This window comes from Plectrocnemia conspersa, unplaced genomic scaffold, assembly GCF_051122295.1.
Source record: "Plectrocnemia conspersa isolate PC_06_02 unplaced genomic scaffold, ASM5112229v1 ptg000002l, whole genome shotgun sequence".
Classification (NCBI taxonomy): Eukaryota; Metazoa; Arthropoda; class Insecta; order Trichoptera; family Polycentropodidae; genus Plectrocnemia; species Plectrocnemia conspersa.
In genome coordinates this window covers 27639207-27666938 of record NW_028277166.1, presented here as the reverse complement: position 1 = coordinate 27666938, position 27732 = coordinate 27639207, and the positions used below count along the sequence as shown (strand labels likewise).

Sequence of the window (27732 nt, the reverse complement as noted above, 5' to 3'; positions counted from 1 at the left end):
TAACACAAAATGGCACATGGTTTATTCTCTTCGATACATAAAAAAATATTTACATACATATAATGGCCACGTTTTCATATAAAATATACAATATATTGTACAATATACGCTTGTGTGTGGCTCTCGTTAATAATACTTGACTTTTAATGAATAATACAAAACTATTAAGTAACTTATGTATCTAGTATCAGGTGCAGCTCGTCTAGAATATTGCGGAACTGCAGCACCTCCAAATAAAATATCTTTAAAGCGTCTACTGTTAGTAGTGGTTTTGCAGTTCTGCAATTCTTATCACGAGCCACCACTGATGTGTATATATCTAAAGTCAGAATACAATACGATGTGTATAAATATCGATTTCATACTACGTCCATTGTTTCAAGTAATATTACGCAATAATTTATGAGTATTTATGCAAATCGTTAATATTACAATCAGTGGACCACGAAATTGACTGCATTTACAATGAGACGTAGTATTAGTCTCAAAGCTGTGCTTCTCAAATTGTTTTAATTTTAAAGTGAATTCAGTCGTTTGCACATAAATACATATGACACATATTCGTTGAAAATTCTATACTCTAATTTTGCATAAATAAAGTAGGTCAAAAGACTTTTGACCCACCCCATGTTATTTTGTATAAAATAGACCTTCATGCTTTGTTCTAATTTCTAAAACAATGATACAACTCGTACAATAATGAAGATCTACAACAATGCTATCCGTACATATATCTACAATGTGGAATTGGTAATCAATGTTGAATATTCATCATGAAATATCTGTATCGTATTATTAGTTTTTTAAATACAAATATTACATATCAATTGGTTGTGGTAATAATATACAGAGTGTTAAAATTATTATTGTTATCCTAAATAATATTTGTAACGCACAATTTCTTAGTGCGGTTCGTAACAAATGATTTCATTAACAAACGATTTATTTATTATAAATATCTAGCTGTAACTTATTCATAGACACTGTCTTTAATTGTAAACTTCTTCTGCAGTTTGACGAATGATCAACGCTTTATTGGAGGCACCATCATCATCATCTGAAAATAAAAATAAAATATAATCAATATAAATATTTATTGTAAATACAACATGTTTTACTACTTAAAATGAGAGAAAGTGAAATTTTCCATATAAATAGACACGTGAGATCATAATGGAAATTAAATATATACAATTACAGAAAATCTCTAAAATTCAACATGTTTTTTGTACTTATTTTGTTGAGCTATTATTATATTTATTATTAATAGAAATGGTGATAGCTTTTAAACTTGGGTAAAAACAATAAATTTTAATGAGACTTAATTAACGAAGAGTACATATGTAGATATAATTTATTAAGACTAATCCGAAATATTTATGAACTACTTGAAACAATTGTATTTTGTAAACATATATTTATGAAGAATTTTATGCTATATAGATGTCTCTATATAAATAATAAAAAAAAACACAGATCCGTGTGTAATGCATAAAATGCGTGGCAAGTTAAATTAAATTATGTAATGTTACTTATTAATAGTTTTACAATGTTACATTGAATGTGTTAATTTTTAATATTTCCACTAGTATATGTAAATATAATTTCATTGAGCAATATCATTGAAATAATAAAAAATAGATCTTAAACTTCTTTAAATCCTGTACACCACCAAGAAATTTCTATGAAATATAACTTCACTACAAAATACATTAACTGTGACAGTTGCGAAATGTCCATTTGGAATTTGGCATTTACAACTGTCAGTCAAAAACTTACGTCACTTTTTTTAACACTTGTTGCGACTTTAAACGCATATAATTTCAATTGCACATGGCAAATAAATTATATTTACACTAGTAAAAATACATATCTACCGGTGAAAATGTATTTCGAGATGATTTCACTGTAATGCTATTAAAAATACATTTTCACCAATAATAAACATTCACTATAACTTTATCAAAAATATTATTTAGCCAAGACTTGAACCAGCGTAACTGAGACTTTAAAATATTTAAAAATAAAATATTGCTGAATAAATATCACGATTAATATGAAAAAAAATGCCATTTATATCGAGTTTAGGCCTACGAACTATTGTTTCGTTCTGTAAATCATAATTTTGGCCTTTACGCTCATTACCACGCGCTCATATTTTCGCACTTTGGACTCAAAATTTAACGTAATGCATTATTTAACTAAATTATTATTATTACTTTCTAGCATATTAGCAAATCAGAAGAAGCGTGATAGGGAAAGTAAGATTATAATAGTGATAAGATAAAAATCAATGTCTTTGTCGGTCAAAGACGAAACTTATTATTGTTCGCAGAAGACATTTTTGTATGTAAAAAAATAATAAATATTATAATTATATCATTATCTCTTTCAATGCTTGGGTGTTTTTTTTAGAAATTTGTGATTTGTATATATTTTTGTTTGATTATGAATTGTTTATTTATTACATTAAAAATATACCTACTTGTCATAGTGTTAAGAATCTTTAAATGTTGGTTAGTCGGTAAATCTGATGTCCATTTTTTAAATGTTGATACATGCTTGCGAGCTTTCAAAAGTCGGAAAATTTTTTCTTCGAAAATATTGAATAAAAATGTAGCTATTGCCGTCTTCATGTTTGCTTTTTTTTTAAATACAATTAACACACGTCAAATTTCGATTTAAGTTGCCGATATTTATAACCAATTATCCGTCTGTCTATTTTATTATTTCGTATTTCAAACAATATGAAGCAACAACAACCTTCCTTACATTCAGGTACTTGTAAAAATATTTGATACGCTAATCCTTTATTATGTCTACGAGTACCAATAAAAATCAATAGGACGACTTTGTACAAACACTTTTTTGTCCCATTTATTGTATTTCTTTACGTTTCATTTATTATATTGTCGAAAAAAATTTTTTTTTTAAATATGAGAACAATAAGTTTTCGATCGTCGGATTCTGGATGCATCCTAAATTTTTATACCCTGGTATAAAAATTCAGGGGCCAGAGCACCACTCGACAATTTATTCTAATAAAATATATTTCTATATTGCTGATTAATATATGTCGATTATAATTATCTAAAATAAACTAAAATAAATAAAGAAAATTATCTGTTTTTCTAAAAACAGATTTATGTGATTTATTTATATAATATTATTTTAATTATTTCACATTTAATATTTATTTTTGAAAAATGTATCTATCGTCTACTTATATATTTCTACTCATGTTGAAAGCAACATATTTTTAATTTAATGTTATATAATAAAAGATACATAATATTATTTAACTTTGACATCTTACATAGAACACTACTCAGGTAAATCGCCTACAATGAACATTTTTTTATTAAATCTTCCGTTGTAACCTGACAGGCGTACGCCCAATGCGTTACAACGGGCAAATCTGTACCAACTGAGTAAGTCAATCAGATATAATGAATACCTACAAGTAGGTGAAATCCATATTATTAATTATAAATTATTAAGTGCTATACAATTTATAATCAATAGATGTTACTGCAGCTGGTGCCAGATTTTTTTTAATAATAGCGCATTTTTATAAATAAAAAGTCAAGTGCCGCTGCCGGGACTCGAACCCGCAACCTCAGAGTTACTAGTCTGAGACTTTACGGACTACGCTATTCCGTCCGAATTATTTGATATATCGCTTCTGTTCTCAAGCAATATAGGCACTGTCGTTTTTGTAGTTTTATGCTATGAAGATAACGTTTACAACAAAAAATAAATAAAAGAAAAAATATTTCATTTTTCAATACCGGTAATATCGATGGTCGATTTTTGACCTAATATCGATACTACCGATATTATTGCCTTAACCCTTTGGACGCGTTAATCAAAAATAATAAAAAAAAAATTTTAAAAATTCAAATTTTACTTTGGTTCTGCGTTTAAATGTTCTGATTTTTTAATTTTTATTTATTTGAAATGATATTTTATGTTTATTCACAAAATTTTTTTTTTCTTAAAAACATTTTTTTTACTGATTTTTGCGTAAAGAGATAAAAAAATCAATTGAGCGACTGTAGTCGACTATCGCGTCCAAAGAGTTAAGATTCACATCTCAAGATCATAAGACACTGTCTAAATGTTTGCACGGTTCAAAATTACAATGTATTAAGTTAAAAAATGCTACTCCTGTATTATGCATTTCTTCTAATAGTCTAATTTAGTAATTAAAAACATAAAGTTTTATTATTTATTACCCCCATCTACAATATTTTTAATTATAATATGTTCTAGTCTTTACCAAAGATACGTTTACATCGTATTAAATGCATTAATTAGTTTTAATTATTTTTTCACACAATTAGCGCACATTGTACATAGGCCGGTTAACTATTAAACTAGCGATCGTTTCGTTTCTAACCGGCGTTTTGCATCATTACGAATGAAAATTTATGCAATTGTACGTCAGAACTAGTTCTTTGAGAGCTCGTTGCACTTGCACACGCGAGCCAAAACGAAAGCTGCATTTAACCAATAATTAAACACACACACACTGGGGAAAACGTTCTCAAAAACCAAAAAGCCGATCAAACCCATCCTGTGTGAAAATCCTAACAATGCGGTACGTGTGAAGCGTTGCATTACAAAATGCATCATCGGAGGAGAAAAAAATAAGAAGGTCATATATGTGGATCGAGAAGAATTGTTATGTAATTGTTTTGTTGTACTTTTATAACGTAACCAGCATTTCAGTTATTTCAATCTATAAATTAATAAAGACCTAATGAGAAAAAAATGTCACTGAGTGTAATTTAAAAATGATGTTACATCTAAGTTTTAATTTTAAGAATATAACTATTTTATAAAATTGCGAGATTATGTAGCATATAAATGTTTAATTTAAACATAAAAAATATTAGAATTTAGTTCATTAATCAAGAGGTAGGTTATCGAGTAGATTGAGTACAATCAATTCGTTTTCGTTATGCAACGCACAGAAGATGTTTCATTTTTCTACTGTTTGTCGCACGGTGATTAACAATTGCCATCATTTTCTAACTGGTCATGGTTTGCACGAACAATTTATTATGCAATTTAGCATCACGTGTCTCCGAGGCAGACAATGGTAATTAAGAAAAATTCGCATGCGATTAATGCGACGCGAAAATAGTGACGATACTTGCGTGGCGAATTCAGTTGGACTACGGAACTACGCCGATAAACCTTTAAAATTGATTCAACGGTTTAAATTTTGATAAATAAATTGACTTTCAATAAAAATAATACAGAAATACGTAGAAAATATCATGAATTAATATGCCATAATATGTATGTATATAGTGAGTTAGCATGACGTATTAAGATTACCTGTCAGATTTTAAATAAAAAACATCTATCATCGACATTTAAAAAATATATATACCCATTTATATCAATAAGAGACGAGTATTTAAAAAATGTAACGTTGATCTAATGCATTATAACGGGAGAAACACGAGTAAGCCAAAAAATCTATATCTGTAAATTAATGGCATATTTTATTAATTACAGTTGTTTTGAAGCAAAAAACTATTTTTTTTTAAATTTGATTTGGATGTAGTTTAGGCTTCTAAACGTTTCATGTTTAGCGATATTTTCGTTAAAATTTAAACCTACTGAGTTACGAGCGTTTAAATTTTTATACTTGTCGCCATTTTGCAAAAAATTGACACATTGGATTTGGCTAACGAACATATACAGGATGCTTAAAAATTCTATACTGTCACAAAAATTCAACTTTAAATATGTATAAATAAGCTCACACTGACCTTAACTATATTGCAAGTCTTATGAGCGTATGTATGGTGGGTCGATCGACTCATAACACTAAACGTGTTTTGGAAAAAAAAAACTTTTTTTTTAATTTTTAATTTTTTGAAACGGTATCGTAAGTATATTCGAAAGCTCTATTTCGTATCAAAAATTTAAGTGTATATCTTTAAAAGGAACCAAATACGAGCGTTAACTATATGCCAACTCGTCTTTTATTAAAAAAAAAATTAAAAATTGTTTTTAAATGCAAATTAAGCTTCTAAACACTTTGTGCATACGACATTTTTCAGTAGAATTTCATTTTGCAAAGTTATGACACTTTGTATTTTTACATTGGCCGCCATTTTGTAAAAAAAAATTATATATTTTTTTCAATAAATATTACTTTGCATGAATTGGTTTAATATTATTTAAATTATTAAATCCATGAAAACCTAATCTGTGATTATAGATCGAAATTAAAATTATATAATAATCACTCATTCTGATTTTTCAGCACCGATAGATTGAAGAAAAATGAAAATGTTTGATGTTAGTCAGCAACTTATGCCACTAATCTATATGACTGATTAACCCTTTAAACGCCAGCAACTTTTAGTGAGGCACCTAAAATAAATATTTAAATAAATATTAAATACTTGTTTTACTGAATAATGAAGCTAGTACAATAATCTTTAATTATTTATAAAAGCGTAAATTTGTTTTAAAAAATAATCATCAAATAACGCACCAGTAAGTCGTTGGCATTTTAAAAGGGGTTAATTTCTTAATCTGAAGAGAAAGCAATTACGCATAATGCTTTACCAAAGTATTACTATTGAGGCGCAACAGGTTTGTAAACACGAGATAAATCATTCAAAGTTTCAAAGAACGATCCAAAATAAGTGCATTAAAAAGAGATCATATGGTTTATAATTTGAACTGCCCGTTTACGAAGGACACGTAATTCAAAGAAAGGAACCATTAAAGAGCAAAAAAAGAATGGAAGTTTCCGATGTGTGTTAAAATATTTATATATTATATTCAATTTATATATCATATATTAACATTGAGTACTTGATTTATAATACTGTACGTTTATAATTAATTTTATGGTTTTAATCTTTGAACATTTAAAACCAACTGTATTCAACGCCTTAACAGACTCAAAGACATATACAATGGACATTTTGCCTTCTACAACTTATTAAATATGCAAATCATCGAATGTAATAAACGTCACATTTACACTATACATCACCTTCAACTTTCGCATCCACTCCTACCACTTCTTAATTAAATTTCCACGCCATATTTCGCATCGCCGCCAATTTCCACCATCATCATCATCATCATCCACGTCCCAAATCTAACTCGCCTCTACACAATACCCATTCGCATCGAAGTACTTAATTACTAAAGAGTCTCCGGAAAAAATTATAAACACGAGCGAGCGAGAGAACGATGATTTGTTATAGCCATTGTTTCGCACGAATCGCACACGGAGCGAACAATCGATCCACAGATAAGGATGATAATGAATTTACCTGGGAAGTCTATAGAGGCCAGGTGGGACTTCGCGTCTTTCTAGATCGTCTCCACCCAGGTCTAGGCCGGCTACGAGCTGAAGGATCTCTCGCTCCTTTTTAAGCTCCTCCCGACCGCTTTCCACCTATAAACAAAATAATCATTGTATTATTGTTTATGTGAAATGAGTCGCATGACATACGAGTATGACATGGACCGAATATAAAATCACGAATGTATGAGTAAGAAAATATTGTATGACTAAGCTACAGTACCGTAGTATTCTGACGCAGCGCAGAAACGCCGTTAAATAAATATTTATAGCAATTAGTAAATTGCTAATTCTACAAATACATATGTAGTTACATTTACTAAAAACATTCATGCATACCCTGCTACAAATTGCTTCAAAAAGATCAAGTATAAGGCGATACCAGCAAAAACCTTCTCACTTGTATGTATAATATTTATACAAATACACATACATACATATATCCAGGGGACAATGGTTTTACAAATTTATAAAAATGTGCTAGATCACAATGATTTTACCAAATGCGAGTATATGGGTGAGAACAAATCAATACTATCCGACAGAAGATTCAAAAAATCAAAGAAGGATTTTTAGGGAAGTATCTAATATTCTTCTTCTTGCATGTAGTAGTAATTAGGTGGCACACAAAAACTGAATTCTTCCAGAATTTTTGGACTGTGTATATTCGCTACCAGCAATTTAAATAAGTGCTTTCTGTGAATCATATCCCAGAATACCTTGTAGGATTTTTCTGTGAAATGAAAATGGATTATGTTATATTCCCTCATGTATATCCTTTTTAGACCTTTTCTATTATATTAAAAAGGAGTCGGTTGCATTATTGAACAAACAGACTAGAGTAGCACGCTTAAATGTACTGTGAGCTGGGCTATTATTATTATACAAAGCATACAGTATCCTCGAGCCCTTGAATTAATGCGCGAATCGCAACAGCTTAGAGGCTTTATTACATATTTTTTATTTTATTTTTTTTAGATTAAATTAAGACCATCGTAGCCTAACAGGTTACCCCAATGCGCCACGATGGTCGAAAACAAATTTTAGATTTATAAAACAAATAAAACGTGTATATACATAAATAGAACAATACTTAAAAATAATAAACATAACAAAAAATTATAGAATATCAAAGTTAAATGATACAAACTGGATCAGCTTCTCGTAGCTAACATTAAACAGGTCAATATGTAATGCCAGCGTATTAAGGAGCCGGATGGCCACAGCTATAGGCGAGTCGGCAAGTGCGGACGTCTTAGCCTTAACGGTCATCAAAAGAGGACGCGATCGTGATTCTCGAAAATGTTCCGGAACCCAATTCGGATTGTCTACAGCACCTTTTAGTAATTTGAAAAAATGCTTAGCGACATACAACTTTCTGCGACAACTCAGCGAATCGTATCTCAACGTTCCTAAAAGAAAGGCGCTGGTATATATGTACGTATAATAACCAAATCTCCTTTTGTAAAGGTATCTTAAATACCTTTTTTGAATTTTTCCACTAAAAGCGAATATTTGGCTATTCGGGGATTCCAAATTATAGATCCCAATTCAAGAATGCTACGAACTAAGGTGTCATAGAGGATGCGAATAACTGACGGATCGTCAAAGTGAAAGGCATTCCTCATAACAAAGCCGAGCATCTTGGAAGATTTATCACAGACGTCGTGTATGTGTAGAGAGAACCTCCATTTGCTCTCGAAAGTGATTCCGAGATCTTTAGTGGAAGTTTCTCTAGTTAAAATGTTACCACTGAGATGGTACAAATAAGCTGATGGCGAATGAGATCGAGAAAATGACACAGAATGGCACTTTTCGACACTAAATGGCAGACGGTTAACGGAAGCCTATCTCCATAGAGTTTGAATCACTTTGTATAGAGTAGGAGTCCACAACAGATCGAATGCATTTATATAATTTTAAATCATCTGCGTACAGAAGAAAACTTGAATTTGTAATTGCTGTATTTATGTCATTAATAAATAACACAAAAAGCAGAGGGCCCAGATTGGATCCTTGAGGAACCCCCGAAGGGGTAAAATATTCTTTCGACAATCGGTCACCATAGGCTACAAACTGTCTACGATTGCTTAAATAACTCGAGAATAACCGAGTTAAATTATCCGAGCTACCGAGGTTCGACAATTTTTTAATAATAACCTATGACAAACTTTGTCAAAGGCTTTCTCAAAATCTGTATACACGACGTCTACTTGAATTCCCGCATCGAGAGAAGTTGTCACCGTTTTGGTGAACGACAGAAGGTTAGTAACAGTGGAACGGGTCTAACAAAACTTGCCAAAAGTGATTATAGAGATATTTATGAATAATTATTTCAAATAATTTAGCAGTAGCTGACAACACTGCGATTGGTCTATAATTCTTTATATGTAATTTGTCACCCTTTTTATGAATAGGGGTGACTTTTGTGCATTTCCATAGATCAGGAAATGATAATGTCTTGAGAATCAGAGAATCATATGTTTTCTATTGTATATGCTGATGGAATATGTACTCTTGAAATAAGACAACTAATCGGTTACTTCTTTTTCAATCAAATTTAAGTAGGGTTTTTATTCCAAAATAGTTCATGAAATAAAATTTATAATGCTAAAAGTTTTTTATAATCCTCAATTGAAACTATCATACTTTAATGAATACTTTTAATTTAAGAATTTGGATTTTTTATTAACTTGAATCTTGAAGAATTCCCGACTATAAGTAAAACTCTTTTCAAGACTCGTAAGGAAAAAATGAAATTCATATCTAAAGCGTTACATTAACTGCACATTTAAAGTAATACATTACAAAAAATATTATGAGCTTTAATGGTGATAGATTTATAGAACAATATTAAAACTTATGCTTAAGAACAAATAAATTAATAAATATTTTATTATGTTACATTGCTCTTATCATAATTTAAGGTACAGATCTTTTTACTAGATAAATCCAAAAATTAAAATATCATAGTTATTTATACAATACATCAACCTCTGCAAGCGCATCAATATATAATATGACAAGGTCAAGGATGAAATTTCGTGACCATGGCAGGATTATCACTGCCGAAATATATATGTATATATATATATATATATATATATAAATAAATAAAGCAAATCTATTTTATAACATAAGATTTAAACAATTGTCTCTATAATACATATGTATTTTTAAGACCGATTTAACTAGCTGTGCAGATTTAAATTTAACACGGCAAATTTATCACCATAACTTAAATTGTACCAAACACATTAGATTTCGCTCTAGATTCAGCGGTTCAAATTTATAATGGTTGTTTTAAGTTAAACTGTAAATTAAATTGAGAGCATCGTATTTCAAACTTATGTGATTCATTTTTTTAATAGTAATTAACTACGCGGTTTGATTTAAAATAAATAAAAAACAATGCGTTTAAAAGTAGCCTGATAATGCAATTTTCTAACTTATTAAAAATGTAAAGATCACATTTAAAAGCTTTTTATGAATACGGTACTTGAATTTATAATTCTAAAAGTATCAGAATATATTTTTAATTTATATATAACATTCCTAAAAATGTCATAATATATAATCAATTGTGCTAAAAAATAATGACTACAAAAATATATTATAAATACAAATAATATAGTGGATAGTATAACTACGATAAATTTAGTCTTGTTTTAACAGATTCAATACAACTTTGGAATGCACAACATTCAATTCGTGGTATTTCTAAGAAACCAACATCGATTGATGCTAACATGCGACTGACATCACAAGCAAAATGTTGCTAACCAGCGTTCAACATAAAAAATACATTCAATTCTCACCTGACCCATATGTACCTGTTACGAAAACCTCTTTGTTGAAGCTCATATTATTGAATCCCTAGCACAATAGATAAATTCATTCGGAGCAGATTCGCGACAATACGGCGGAGTCGGCATTTCGCAATAATTCACTAGATATCAACACAATACAGCGACTTCCAGGTATTAAATAAAATTGTGCATTGAAGGCAGAAAAAAATGATAAAGCGCTGACCTCGGCCAACGAACGACTGAATGACAATCGCTGCACGACAGTCGTGCACACATATACAATTGCTAATATTTTTTTGCAATTATTGAATGACACGCGATCGTGGCTTAAAGAAGTTGTCGAAGTTTACGTAACCGGAGGCTTCGTAAAATGGTAGTTACGTGAGAGAAGTTGAGAGATAACGGTTAGAGTAGACCGAGAAATGTATACACATACACACACCTGTTCCAACATCGAGGATTGTCAACAAGCAACGGTAAATATTATATTTGATGATGATGGCTCTTCGCCATTGATTGTGAAAATCATAGTAGGAATGTCGTATCCGGCTTTGGGCGAAGGCGGATTTGACAAAATCCAAATATGTTCGTGTAAGTATTCGATAAATACATACAAATGTGTTGTGAAATTTTTAGTTAAATTATTAGGTGCATATTTGAGGAGCACTGGATACGATACAAATTGAGTGTGAATTTTGACTAAAATTATAGAATACGTGTTAAATGTGTGTGCCTTTTTTATATTATAGTAATATCATTCAATACTTGAATATGAATAGGTGTAGATAAACGTTTTTATTTAATTATATTACGATTATTTTTATCTACAAACATAAAATAACATATAAATTAACTGCAATGCTTATCACTGATTTTACGTACTAATAAATATAATAATACAGTAAAAATTGCAAATTATAACATAGAATATTTTAAATTAACCTAAGATGCAATTTTCTAAAAGTATTATATCTCACAATAACAATTTAAAATTGGGGACGATTTCGAAGAACGAAGAAGACAATGTATATTTTTTTATTAATAATTAATTGGAAGGTGACCTCAAATTTGGGTCTGCAATACATTTTTAAGATAAGTATAAAAATATAAGCCATATTAATTTAAAACTGCTATCAAAATATAATAAATACAACAATTTATAAATGACCAGAAATTTTGGCATCATTTACAGATTTTATTTAAATAGTTTTTTTAGATTTATTTTATTAAAAACAATATCATAAATTTGCTAAGAAGCTAAAGTGGATTTTATATATCTAAATCCATACATAACAGATTTTTTAAAATAACATTTTATTATATAAAGTCTTAAATTTAGTAAGTGGAGCATTTAAATGTATTATTTTATTATATTTCACAGAAAAAATATTTTCTTTCTCGTGAGATTAATACTTAAATTTAAAATTTGTATTTTTTTAATTTACGGTATATATTCCAGATTCATAAATTGTTTATTGAATTTTTTACTCAGATTTAGATTTAACACGGCAGATTTTCTACAAAACCCGAATTTTCCATATGCATCAAAATTCGCTCTAGATTAAGCGCAACAAATCTATAATGAACATTTGTATTTAAACTATAGCTAAAATCAAGAGCGATCAATATGTATCCTCTTATTTTTTTAGTGTATTAAAAGATACGATCTAAAAATATAAATAAGTTTATTTTAAAGAAATATTAAAATATATTTTATAGAATGAATACTTCTGTTTCAAAAAATCAAATATGCTTTCTTAATATTTTTGACAGTTAAATATAAAATTATAAGATAGAAAGCTTGTATGTAAAACAATTGTCTGCGTTAAATACAAAGCAAATATGTATGCTATTTACATTGAAAGTCTATATATGATTGCAAAATTATTATAAATCGCATATATAATAAACTAATTTTATGAAGTTAATGGTTTTTATAATAATATTTTTATAATTTATTTATATATAGTAGCTAGATGTTATATAGTTCAACATTAATATAATGCATAATTCGCTTCGATGAAAAGACGATGACTAACGATATCAAAACAACCGTGCAAAAACGACACATAATTCCCATCGCGATTGAATTAATTTCATCACCACTGACAATGCAAACGTATGCTAAAACTATACCATAAAAACATGGCATTTTTTCGCCTAGTCAAACAAGGCGTGAAAATATTTCGCAACGCCTCGCTCCACTTCATTTCCATCGAACACACGTAATGTCGCGAGAGACAATATATAAAAATGCTTATTTTTTCACAGACAGAAAAATCAACATCGTGCATGTCGACATTGGCTAAAACCGCACCAAGCGATGATGGTTATTATGGCAATAACTGAAAGTGAAATTTTCACCTGTGCTCGCAACTGAACACTGATGAAATGTGAAAGCAGAAGGAGCACTCGACAAGAAGGGAAACGTGACGCAACAGCATCCCGTTTCGATTTCTACCACATTCCATAATTGCTTATCGATAAGTTTTTTACAGGTTTGCATTATAAATGTAATAAAGAAATCGCGACCAGAACGCCAAGTGCCACTGGTTTTGTTGTCATGGCAAAAAAACAAGCAAGAGTAAGTTACTGCGATTTTATTAGCCTTTAGGGCATTTTGGAAAGTATACATATTATATATTATATCAGGAAACTGTATTCAAGTTTTAATTAAAAAATGAGTATTTAAATTAATGAATTTAGACAATCAGGAGTTTTTAAACACAGAAGAATTAGGGTTAGACACTAAACAAATTTATTTATTTATTTTTAATCTTCCGTTGCAACCTAACCGGCATAAGCCACAATGGATTAGACCGGTCTAAATCGATCATATATTAACTATGATATAATATAAGAGCAACTGGCAAAAAATTAGACAATGTGTTCTTCAAATAGTAGCGAATGAACAGACAGAAAAAATACATTAAAGAATATTTTCTTTACCACTACTGACATTTCATTTCATCAGAATTATTTTATCAGTATTTAAAAAAGTAATTTGGTTTTATTAAATAGCTAATTGCCTAATATCTTGAGTCACTATTTGTTCTATAAGTAGATGAAATTAAACAATTGGCGCAAGCGAATGTCGAATTAAATGTCATGGTGATTTTACATCGTCCGTAACTGTTTTACAGTAATAGAGTATCTTTGAGAAGCTACGTATTTTGTAACCATCAATTTATTGTTAATATAAATCATTGAGGGGTTTATATGTACATATATATAATGAGTTTAAAAATCTTGTGTGAAATATGCCTTATATAAAAAATGGGTGAAAAATTTGAATAAAATTCTATGAATATTTCTATATTAATTAATTTACTCAAAGAATAAAATATAAAAAAAATCGTTAGCCCAATGCATTACAACGTGATAGACACAATTAACAAGAACTAAGTAAGTAATAAAACACTATAAAATCAGTTACATTTATTTGATTTAATACAGATTATTCGAATAATTCGCCCGATTGATCGATAATTCGTTTATACCATCGAAAATTAAATTTGAAAAAAATTGTAATATTATATAAAACAATTTTAATACTTGAGGAACATATGTAGTCGTTTTTCTCTTAATATACCCGAGTGACTAGTGTCGCTCTAAAATCCATTAACTTTAGGCGCCTTTATTTTGTTTCGAAGTACGAGGCAATAAGACGTTCCTTCTCAACAAAAAAAATGCTTTCGAAAAACATTTGTGAATATTTTTTTTGTGGCGGTGTTTACTATGACCGAATTCGCAGAATTCGTTTGTTGAGAAAAACAAAATGTTGGAAAGGCCAACATATTTTTGTGATATTATAAATTATTTGTATTTATTTTGTTGCATCAGTTCAATAATTCTATCGCGGTTCATATATTTCTAGATATTTAATTCATATGCAAATCCCATACGGATTCGATCATTATGTATATCAAATTCGTTCCAAACATTATTAGCTATTGTATATGATAAAATTAATTCGATAAAATTATATATAAAAAATGTTCCATCAATTTTGCTGAATTAATTCAATCACAGCTTAATTCTGGTGATGTATGTAATTTACATGCAATTCCGCACAAAATATACGATGAAACGACTATATATAAAAAATATACAACATAAATTCGAATAAAATTATGTATTTAAGCTAATTTTGATTCTCACGCACTTTATTTATTTGAAAAATATTTTTTTTACGTCGTGAAAATAAAAATGAAGAATTGAAAAGGTCGTTTTGCTGAGATTCAATATGACTTCGTAGAATTAGCTATTAGCGAAAGTGCACTTTCAGTAAAACCTAAGATTAGAATGATTCATTCTTTATCATTATGGAGCTTGAAACACGTGTATCATATTATCTTTAAAAAAAATACTGTATAAGTACATTATGAATTTTCGTATTTATTCATTTTGAGACACAGAGATATCATTTGTGGGGTGCATTTGCTTACCCTAAATTTTTCCATAAACATGTGAGTCATTTGTTAAAATAATTAGACACTATTCAAATAAAATGCATCACAAGAATTTCCCTTGAAAAATATAAATCATAGAATTATCTGTCAAAAACCTAACATTTAATTAAAGCATATTTGATTTTACTGATAAAAATTTTCGTCTGCGGTTCAATTTTTTTTTAATGTAGCAAATTGAGGATATGCAATAGAACCAAAGCAATAAAACAAAATGGACGATTAATGCATGAAGATATATATAAATTTACAAACTGGCTAAGTTTTGCTCCACCCTGGAAAAATCTGCAATTTCGTCCCTGATTAAAAAGTATGTAAAATAAAAAATTTTCATTTTGATGCCCTCACAGTAATTCGCACAGAATTGTGTTATGCATATTTTATAAAATAAACGATGAAGGTAATTAATGAGTATTTAAAATAATTATTAATAATCAATTATTATTTTTTAATTAAATAATATTTTACAGACAAATAATTGATTTTTAGCACTATCTGGTTAAATAAATTAACATCGGTAGATACCGAAAAAAATTACGAATATATTTGAATATTCGAATACTTCATCCATTTTTTATTCGATATTCATCCGTGAGATCAGGAAAATCTAGAAAACCCTAATCTATGTTGAATGATTGGAATCACAATTATATTATATATTAACCACTAATTTTAAATTTAAGCATTTATTGAGTATATATTCTCAATATTTGAATCAAGTAATTGAGCCTTCTGGAGTTTGGTGTTAATCTCGTGTGAAAATCGGGAAAAACCAGCGGACATTACGTCAAATTACACCGCGAAAAAGCTAGATATCAAACGTAACAAATATGTTAATGTCGGACGCGGACGTCGGAGGCGCGACCCACATTTTTGGAATTCCTCACCTTGAACAATTTCATTTCGGAACCGTTGAACGTGCTATGCTAATGCACTTTTGACCGACCTCGTTACGGGCTCGTTGCGAAACTCTGACGTGTCAACGAATTTTGGGCTCATTTCGGGATGCAATCTGATCTAAAAGATTCACAAAGAGCCGCTCGTTTAGCGGAGATTCGGTGGACAACATTTGGGTCGCAAGATGTAAAGATAGTAGTGAAATATGCCACTATTTATAATTATAATATGCCAGAACTTGAACCTTGCTGTAACTGTCTAAAATATTCTGAAAGCGTAGTAAAACATATGTATTTAAATTTATTAAAAATATTGATATAAAGACTATTATTAATATACATAATTATTATTAGTTAAGCACAAAATAGTTTATAAATAAAATTATAGTATTTCGATACTCATTATTTATGTCTAATGGCATTGTAACCATTTACATAACGGTTCATCATACCCAGCATATTTTTTATAGACGTTCATAATGGTACGTAATTAAATATTTATAAGCTACACACTAGACTACAATTTATCATTTAAACAAGTCAATAGCACAAATGTGTTAAATGTACAGTTTTTCAACGACCGCAAGATTATTTTCTCACAATAATCTCTCTTTGAGAGTCGATCGAGCGAAACAAGGCCAACGATTGAAATGCACCCAAGGTCTGAGGTTTTGGCGTTAAAGCCTTTTTACTTTCATTTCCAGACAAGATTTTCGGCCTGAAATGATCGATTATGGTTACATTTTGACGCTGTATGGATACAGAGAGCTTCTTGCGACACGCCTTATGAGCACGAGGTGAGTTTACAACTTCGTGGGAAATGAACATAGGTTCAATGTCTGACCGTCACATTATGGCGTCAACAAACTCAAAAGGGGATCCCTTTCGCTCATATAAGCGCAAAGAAACATGTCGAATTTTTATGCAAAAGAGAACGAAAACCTTGTATTTTTAGAACTGGTAGGTTAAATGAGTCGAATCAGGTATACAAATGGAAATTTTCGCATTGGCAAAACACGGTGTGTTTGTTGTGGAAACAATTGTTACGGAAAACGCATCGAAGTGCATACAAATCGATCGGTTGAACGAAAAATGTGGGTCGGATGTTTACGCAATTACCAGAAACGGAAAAACGTAGTATAAATGATAATTTGTAGTAATTATTGTCCATAAATAAAACAAGCATTACTCATCACGTATACTACTAATAAAATTATAATATAGTGTTTGGTGTTTATTTAAAAAATTCCTCATGTTTAACTATGTGGTTAATATTTATTCAGATTGTTGAGCTGAATTGTATTTTTATTTATCATTAAAAAAAATGTTTTTCCTGATTTTAATATGAATAAATTATGGTATTATTTGATAAATCGAACCAAATTTCAGATCTGTTATACTCTCGATTTGGAACAGAATGTTGATGAGCCAATTGCATCGCCTAAATATTCAACCAATGAAATATGTTCAAGCCTTAAATAAGTGAAACTGCAAAATTGAACTTTTGAAGGTCGTTAATGCAAAGCGGTTTTTACGCAGATTGGACACATTGTCTATTTATACACAAATGATTTTTTCTGGCGCTTACGAGCGGTTAACGTGAGGATATGCTAACAGGGAGATGGTTCTGTGAAATCTCAGATAATTATGGCATTGAGTATTCTCGTTATTTCCTTTTCATAATATTTAAATTTGTCGTTTGCATAACCTTAGATTTTACGGAGCAGCTGGTTGTACTGGATTAATAAAAAAATAAAAACATATATTTTTAATTATATTATAAATATTATATATACTACCTAAATTTACTTAAATCACTAATAAAAAACTGACAAAATGGTTTAGTAAATAATAATATAAATATTACATTCTTACTATAAATATTTAATTACGTTTTATAATTTTTTTATTTAGTTTAAAAGTCATTAAAAATACGTATCCATTATACGCTTTATAGCCTATTTTTAAAAGCACTTTAAAAACGTGCTAATAAAATATTTAGTGCTTAACCATAGATGTTCTGATATAGTACATAGTTAATTTTATGTTCCTCCTCTAATTATCAAATATATTAAATGTTAAAATTAGATATTAATTATTGTTGTTGATTTAGTTCAACAACTAAAATTTGCCTATTTTTAAATATGTTACTATAATAATCAATATTTATTTAATAGCAATATTTGATAATAATTTTATATGAATTTAATAAGCAAAACATTGTATATAGTACTTGAAAATATTTTCCTATTATTTATTAAAAAATATATTTTATTTATGCAATATAACTGAGACACTATAAAATTTATTTTTCTATATTAAATGTTTTAAATAGTAACAGAAATTTAATTTAAATTAAACTATTTGTTATAAATAATACTATATTTATACCGTATAATTGGAAATATAAAAGAATATGGTTGAATTGATTATTCATTGCTATTATTATTATAGGCTCTCGCAAACATGATTAATAAAAATTACGTTTGTGTATACAGAAAAATGACAAAAACCTACTTTAATAATATATAATACGTGAAATTATAAGAGGAATCTATATGTCAATTTACAATAAAATATTATGTAATATTTTATTGTAAATTGATAACTCAATTTACAATAAAATATTAAAATTACGTTTAATAAATTTAAATAGATAATCATACGTTGTATAATTTATATTAACTGAATTAAATTTAGTAGAAGATCACTCGCTTTTAGTTTACGATACACGTTGTGAATTATTATAATGTTATAAATAATGGAGTCTCCTTTGTTATGGAAAGCATTATCATATATCATTATTTACCATACGGTTTGATAGACACTGATAATATCGACAATTATTTATGTCGTATATATTAAGTTCTTAAGTTAGACCTCTTCAAAATCATCACATGAGAATTCATTAACAACATGTAAAATAATAACATAAGACTAGCCGTATCTCTGAGCTTCGTTTTAAAACAGTTAATTTACAACATTATCATTTTTATTATATTCAACGATTTAATGTTAAAAATATATTTTGAGCTTGAATTTTGTTAATTAATTAGATTCATTTTCTATGCTATTAAACATATACTAAAAAATCTATAGCGATTTGTCCAAGTCATCATGAAGAGGTCATCGCTATTAATTCACCATGAAAAAACATAATATCATGATATCACCAATTATTCTCAGGGCCTTTGAATAGAATAAAATGATATCATTCAGCGTATTGATGGTTGTATAAGATCATCTTCATAATTATTTATAAAATAATTACTATTATATCATAAAAGGCAATGTATGCCCAATTCTATCAATTACATAACAATCAATAATTAAAATGCGATCGATGACGCGTATACAGATTCCATTAGCATAAACGTATGCGCATATAGTCAATACTAATAAGTGCTTTTAAAACATTTGCGATTTGTGCAATCGCACGTATCGTTTATTTCCTCACACAATTACCATGATCGTGTCGAATTCGCACAATTTTATGCACTCGGATCACGAAACGGTTAATGTAATTATTACGAGGCGTAATGTGAGACAAGATTCGTTGTTTAATTATCGAAAAACTTGTTTTAGATAACTGTAGAGCGGCGGAGGTAGTGTGCCTTTGGTCTCCCGGCTTGAGATTAATATGTAAATGAAGATGACTACAGTTATCGGATCGATTTTTTCGACGGTTTGTACCAAACACGTCTCTGCGTGAAAAAATGTTGAAATAATTTAATTTGTTAAATAGCGTGATGAAATTTGATATTTTTAAATATTTTAGATTTTTCGGTAGCAGTGGTTGTAAAGAAAATTTGTACATTAAACTCAGACGCTATTATAATAATGGTTGTTTTTTGCTTTAATAGTAATTATGTTGGGTAGGACAAAAAAATGCTTTGAGGTTCAATATATTTCGTGGTTAAGATCAAATCGATTTTCTGGCTTAAAATGCACTGAAATGTAGTTTTTTATTATTTGTATTTATAAAATTAGTCTAAAAATAAAATAATATAGGTAAAATGATCAATATTAGTGCAAATTTCAAGCCTCATTAAATATGTAAAATAATTACAGTCAAATGGCAAAAATATATTTTTCAAAGACTATTGTGTTTTTATTGTATTTTTACAATACTGTCAATGCTATATTATATTAAATATTTCAATATTTATATCAACAGTATATTTTTTTAACTTCTTGACCACAAAGATAAAAAGTTTTTATATAAACCTACAAGCTAATTTGAATTGTACATTTTATGTGTTGCAATGTAGCTATAATAAAATAATATAAATCAGCAAAAATATACATAAAATATTGCTTCAAATGAATTATTTTTATATTATGTGTTTTATTATAATTGAATTAATTTATGAAATATAATTAAAAATCTTTTTTGTTTACTTAGTGAAAGCGTAAGTATTAAAAATTAAGTTGTTTTTTATGTATTTTTTTAATACTGCCTATATCATATTGTATTAATTATTTCAACGTCAATAATACTGTAGTATATTTTTACACAATTTGCCACAAAGATAGAATTACTTTATTCAAGTAATTATAACTAATATATTATTATACCTAATATTTTATTTTTTGCAATGTGGTAATAAAATCTAACATAAATTTATTACATGTTAAAATATTTTTTGGATATTGAATTTTTAATATTTATTTATAAAACATTGCTTTAAATATATTTTATATATATAATATCTGTCATATTGTGCTATAATTATTTGTTAAAATGTACGTAAAAACGACGAAATTTCAATTTTATTGCTTAAAAGCAATAAAATCGTGCCATCGCGGTGAAAACGCTCGAGACTTTTTATAACAATATATCGAGTGAGAATCAAATAAAGCACATCTAAACCGAATTTTGATCAATAGGAGAGCGCAAGAAACAATTATCCTTTCTCAGAAGTCAAAAATTCACGTCAAAAGCAATAAAATTGGGTCGGCGCCGTAACGAGCGTTTCTACAATAATTTGCAAATAAACACAACAATAATTTTCAAACAAATTTTAACATAAACAGAGCCGCGACAAAAAACTACAATCTGTCCCTTTGAATAATTTTTATTGTGAAAGTACTACATAGAAAGTGTGTGTTTTTGAAGGCAATGTTCCGCTCATTTAATTTTTTGTATGTATAAAAAGGGCTAAAGAACCTGAAATATATCAGTACATACATCTCAAACAACTGTAGTTTAGTTCAGATTCATTATTTGAGGTCGATTTCTACTTTTTTATAAATATAGTCGGGCCCCTCAAGGAGAATGGACCCCGGGAATATGTCCCCCCCTCCCACCCCCTCTCGGCAGGCCTGCTTTTATACAATATTTATTCAAAATAATCTACAATAGTTATTAATTTAGATATATATCTATCATGTCATATAAATATGTTATGTTTAACATTTTTATCTTAATATAAAAACATTTTTTATTACACAGGAAAACTATAATTATGACTCATAATTTCTTATAATTTTTAGATTTACAACCAACACTTATCTTATTCATCGTACATAATCAGCACGTTGAATTCACAGCATAATGGGAGATAAATAGAAACATACGCTCAATGGACCGATCGCTCTTACGTACGCCGATTTCGTTTTCTCGAGAGACAGACCAAGGCCAAAAACCTCGATACACCTGTGCTTTCGAATTTATTATAACAAATCTATAACGCCGAGGGTCAAAAATCGACACTGGAGCGAAAATTCTTAGCGCAGGGGTCACATTACACATTCTAACCGCGCAGAGGCAAATAGAAACCGATTAGAGGTCTCGTGCCAAATAACACTTTGCAGAGGCACGCACAATGGATTGTTTGGCTCTGGCCAGACAACGGGCTTTCTTCTCTTTCAGTTAGATTTTAATAGAATTTTATATATATATTTACAGTAAAGAATGAGATTTCTTGATACGAAAAAAGACTGGAGCAGTTTTTTATATTCTTAAAGAGCATTTAAAATTCAGTAAGCCTATGAATATATCTGCTGCATAAAAAATAGTTCACAACTTGGAGATTAGATCATTTGAAATCTGATCCACCAAATGTTTCGAATAGATTTAAGATGTCGTGGGCATACAATACTTTGGCTTTCGTGACACAACGGGTTTTGCTCTCGTGCAACACTTTCAGCTCGAGTTGTATATACTTAGGTACATTTTTTTTTCGTTTTGGTGCACATACACACTCGCCCACTGGTACGACGGCCATCTTTGTTTGTCTGAGATGACTGAGATGACGTCTCGGTTCGATTAGCGAAACCCCAGTTGCAAAAATGGCCTCCGGCGTAATTTGGCGAAAAGAGTCGATGGCGCATAACAAGCGGTAATTTCGTACCTCAAAAAGACCGATTGCGACATAACAATTCGATAGTAACAATGCTTAAAAAACCACAACCGACACGTTCTTTAGGAAAGTATAATTTAAAAATAATAAACTATGCTATGATGAATATAGCAAAATTATACTTTGGCTTATCGTATAGATAGACGCTTTTAAAAGAAGTCTATCGAAGAATTGAGTTATACAAATGTTAGAATTGTGATTGTACATAAGTGGAAAAGATATTACATAATGATTATGATAAACTATTATACCTCATTTATAAAATTTTAAGAGCCATTGGAGAGTTATAAAAATGTCATTAAATTATTAATGGATATCAGAACGATTAAGACATTACTTAACACTTCAATAGACAAATTTTCAATACAAATTCTTATTAGTTAGCATAGCGCCCCACTTAAATTTGACAGTTGCGAAACGTCCGTTTGATGTTCAAACCCAAACCTAACATAAAATAACGGTATATTGGTAAATTTGTTTGGGTTTGAACAGTAGGTAAAAATAGGTAATAATTCATACCTATATACGTCAACATTTGACTGATTCTAAAATTTCCTGATACAAATTAAAAATGAATTAATTTAGCTATATAGTTTCAATGCGTCAAAGAAACGCCTTATGCACCTTCGAGTCCGACATTGAAAAGGTCAACAGTTCGAAAGTGATTCATAACCGACGCTCGATTTGAAAGTGAGTTATTGCTAACACACATTCCTGCGCGCTTATTGTTATGTGCATGATTTTAAGCAAAACCTTCAACCGCCCTTCCCAGGGACGTCATTTTAACTTTTTCCATGGGGGTTAAAAATTGGTCATTACGATTAATAGTATTTCATTAAATGTCATGCATTTTTCTGTGAAAATTCATTTAAAGCCGTTGGAGCAGCTAAAAACTAACATTCGCCAAGTTATAGCTGAGATACCGCCGGAAATGAAAGGATCGACTGCTGCAAAAGGTCCAGAGGTGGCCATTTAATTAATAATATTTTTCATAATTAATAAAATAAATACATTAAATGCTCGATAATTAAAAAAATAATAATATATGTATCTTTAAATTTGTGTTTTTTTTTAAATGTTCAGAAACTGAAATTCGATCACAAATATGATATCCTTCAGCATGAACAATGTATCGTACTACTCTCGATTAAAATAATACAAGGGCACAAAATAATAAATATATGGCAATTGATTCATCAACATTAACTTCACGATTCAGAATTTAATGCTCTCAAAATATATTGCTTAAATATTGAATTGAATTAAAAATAGTAATTTATTTAATTTAAAGAAAATATGTTCGTAAATGTAAAAACAAAACTTTTCAGATTCAGAAACATAGATTCACTTACACGTTTAGGTTTTGAGCAGCCGGTCAAAAAAATGTTTCCGAAATCCATTGATGAAGTAACAGATTTTAGTAATTTAACAATTCTAGATGAAATGGTAAGGAATTACTGAATCTTTTTTACAGTAATATATTTATAGAAGTATCCCTGAGTAACTAATGAAATAACATTTTGGAAATGTTATCAAGTCATTTAAAATGGCTTCAGAAAATATATTGGGTATGACATTTTTATATCTTTGGACTGCAATGGTAAAACCATTTAGGGCATAACATATGTGCCTTTGGAATTCTAAAGGTTAAGACTTTTTGTAACAATATTACGACTTAGAACATGTGAGAATCTAAACCGAATTTTGACCAATAGGAGAGCTCAAAAAAACAATAATCCCTTCTCAGAAGTCAAAAATCCACGTCAAAAGCAATAAAATCGTGCCGGCGCCGTTGCAATGGTAATAAACGTTCCCGCTGCAATGGCGATAAAAATTATACATAAAAAGGTATTTGCTTAGATTTAATATTATATTTAATAATATTTTTTCTGTTGCAAAAAATTTAGTTCTATGTAATATGAAACACTATATGCATTAATATTTTTTAAATGTTAGTTTTAGAAAAAATAACAATGATATATTAACTTTGTAATAAATTTGACTGTGCAATTTAAAAAATAATAAGTCTTGTATGTAATGCAATGTAAAATATTTTTTGCTTTTTTATATTTAGCATTATATATTATGTTTACTTGACTTTTTTGATTAAATTAAATATTAACATTTATACGTCAGTTTTAATTTTCTATTGAAACATTTTTTTTATTTTTTAATTAAATACTATTTAAGCAAAACACGAAAATTAAATGTATATAATATAAATTATATCTCTGTATTGGTATATAATAGAGAACAAAAATTAGCGGAAGCAATGGAAAAATATTTAAGAACCGGGTTATGAATTTAGCCAGGTATTTGGATGCCCAAACATCTACCCATGAAAATGTACATATTTAAAAAAATATTTTCAGGATAAATTCAAGAATATTTTTTTTAGATTTTCTGGTTTAAAATTAGGGACGATATTTCAGATTTTTACAGGGGCAAAGACGGATTTCTTTATATTATTGATATTGCATTAAATGACATGAATTTTTGTGGCCAAATTCAAGGATGCCCTTACTGATGACCGCTACGTACAATAAGGATAAAATCGTGTGGGTTTTCAAACGTAGACATGGACGAACGGGACTACGGATCGGTTAGAACTGCTATGCCATGTCGATAACGCGTTTCGATCGCGCAATGAAACGCCGGAAGAATTGCTATGGAATGCGGTTAAAGCCGCGCCCCTAACAATATTGGCGAGAGATATCGACGCGCGGGGTGGCGCGAAACCCAAAAATGATATGTATTTCAAATTGAAAAACTCACTTTTCAGTCTCGGAACTCGAAATTTTAACAATTATGTATATATTTAATTTTCATAGTTAAAATGTAACTGGTAATATTCAGTCAAATCGAATAAAACAATTGAAAAATGAATGAATATTATTTTTATAAACAACTGTCAAATACTGATTTATCATTGGTCGACAGTCAGAGCAAACGCAATTTTTATTTTTATTAATTATATTTAAATATTTTTGTTTTGTTTACGCGTATTATTATTGTTTTAACTATTTTTTATACTTACATCGGGCGGAGCGGCAAACTTGAGACTGGCTAAACTGGCGTGCGATCTGGCCCTGTGTTCCTGTCTGATGCTGTAACTGAAAGCCCTTTCGTTGAGATGCCCCCTGCGTGCCGAATGGGAGCCTCCGTCGAGAGCCACCAACGATCTGGCGGCTCTCAAAGGACGCGGTTCTACCGTCGCGTATTGGGGTCTCAATCTGGGCGGCGGTAAGGTGGCCGCGTAATATCCGGGACCCGGCGGAGGAGGACCCGCTTGGCGTCTTGTCCTGGGAGGAGGACCTAGGGTTCTAGCGCCGTCTTCTCTGATGGCTTTCTTCTGTTTCTTTTTTTTGTCTTGAGGCGACAGGACCACCGGCGGCGGCGGGGGCGGCGGAGGCACGGGCGCCGGTCTCGTCACTTGTCTGGGTCTAGGCGCTTTTCCTCTGCCCGCGACTCCGTACAGGTCGCGGGAGTCTTCGTCCAGTTGTTCGGTAGATCCGGCCCACACCTTGTGGTTCTCGTCTCCGTCGTAGACGTCCTCGTCGTCGGCTTCGACGTCCTCCGCGTCGGCTCTGGTGGAACCGTCCGCGCCCGCGGCGGCTCTGGCGTACGAGCTGTCGGCGTACGCGTGGAAGCAGCACCGCACTAGAGCGTTGGCCGCCATCTCCTTCTTGCAGACGAACGCGTGGCACTCTAGAACTTTGATGCCGGACGTTCTTCTCAATATAGCGGCGAAGAGAGGCGGATGAGCCGGAGAGGGAGACCTGGCGAAGGGAGAGTCCAGAGGCAGGAACCTGGGCGCGCCGCCGCCTCCGGCTCCCACGTGCCTCACGGCGGCGCAGTAGTGCAACGACTCGATGGGAAAGAACCGCGTCACTTTCTTCCCGTGCTCGTCCACGTTCTCGAGCAGAACTCCGTTGGACCACACGGAGAGCCAAGAGTCGATGCCTCTGGCTCTGCAGGCTCCCCGAGGGGCCTTCGACGGATACAGCTCCCGCAGCGGCTCCTGAATCCCCTGAAGGCCATCCTTGGTCTGCTGGGGCACGGCGCTGCCCAGCCAGAGAACCCGGCACCGGCAGATAGGGGTGGCCTCCTCGATCGCGGAGCGGAACATTTCTAAAGGTGAGACCGCGACGACCGCGGCCGGAGCCGACTGGCGCGCGAGTGGTCGCCCCCGCACCGACAAACCGACAAGCCGACAAGCCGACAAGCCGACAAGCCGGTAAAGCAGAGCGCCGTTGCGCGACCGAACGGGTTCCGCCGCCGCGACTCGCTTCGGCTGTCCCTGTCTGTTTCGGGGAGGAATGCGCTTTCGTCGCAGATCGGCCGAGGCGCCGATCGTCAACCTTTCGGCCCGATTCAATTCCAATTTACAATTTTTATGTGTTACACAAAATATTTTTTTTAAATACGTTCATTTCAATAATATAACGTGGTACCTCGGCTTTTGTTGACTTCGGTTATCGCCGGTTCCGTTTTTCGTCGATTTTGTCTCGGTTTTCGTCGGTTGTCTCGAATTTCGTCGACGTATGCGACGTTGTTTTACTATTTTTGTGCTTTATTTATTGATTGCGAGTGTTTATGCCTCGGTTTTCGTTGGTTTCGGATTTCAACGATTGTTTTCGGACGGGTTATCGACGAAAACCGATTTACTACTGTAAATATTTTTACAAACATTTAGGTATTCGATCTAAAAATTCAGATCGAATACCAAAATTTACTGTTACTAATTTACATTCGTTGAATATTTTCTCTTATGTATAATATTTTTTAAACGTTCAAAGAGTAATAAAGTCAACAATAATTTACAAACAAATTTAAAAAAAA

At 30.8% G+C, this 27732-nt stretch overlaps 1 protein-coding gene across 2 annotated transcripts; it reads right to left on the bottom strand.

Annotated features, from left to right (window-relative positions):
- Positions 1-584: 584 nt before the first annotated feature.
- Positions 585-27071, bottom strand: LOC148238246 (uncharacterized). 2 transcript variants are annotated; one of them, XM_088205671.1, is made up of 3 exons: positions 25928-27071; positions 7320-7444; positions 585-1057 (listed from the first exon to the last, which is right to left on the bottom strand). In XM_088205671.1, the coding sequence occupies exons 1-3, from the start codon at positions 27017-27019 to the stop codon at positions 1054-1056; spliced, it is 1221 nt and encodes a 406-aa protein (XP_088061797.1). In that variant the 5' UTR covers positions 27020-27071; the 3' UTR covers positions 585-1053. The 2 variants fall into 2 exon arrangements, with proteins under 2 accessions (XP_088061797.1, XP_088061798.1); XM_088205672.1 differs by lacking the exon at positions 7320-7444.
- Between the last annotated feature and the right edge of the window lie 661 nt (positions 27072-27732).

What these genes read in the sequence shown, in the direction of transcription:
- LOC148238246 (XM_088205671.1), bottom strand. Translation starts at nt 27,019, where the DNA reads ATGTTCCGCTCCGCGATCGAGGAGGCCACCCCTATCTGCCGGTGCCGG. An exon ending in AGTTTGCCGCTCCGCCCGAT is followed by an intron (nt 7,445 to 25,927) that starts GTAAGTATAAAA and finishes TTTTGTTTATAG; the next exon opens with GTGGAAAGCGGTCGGGAGGA.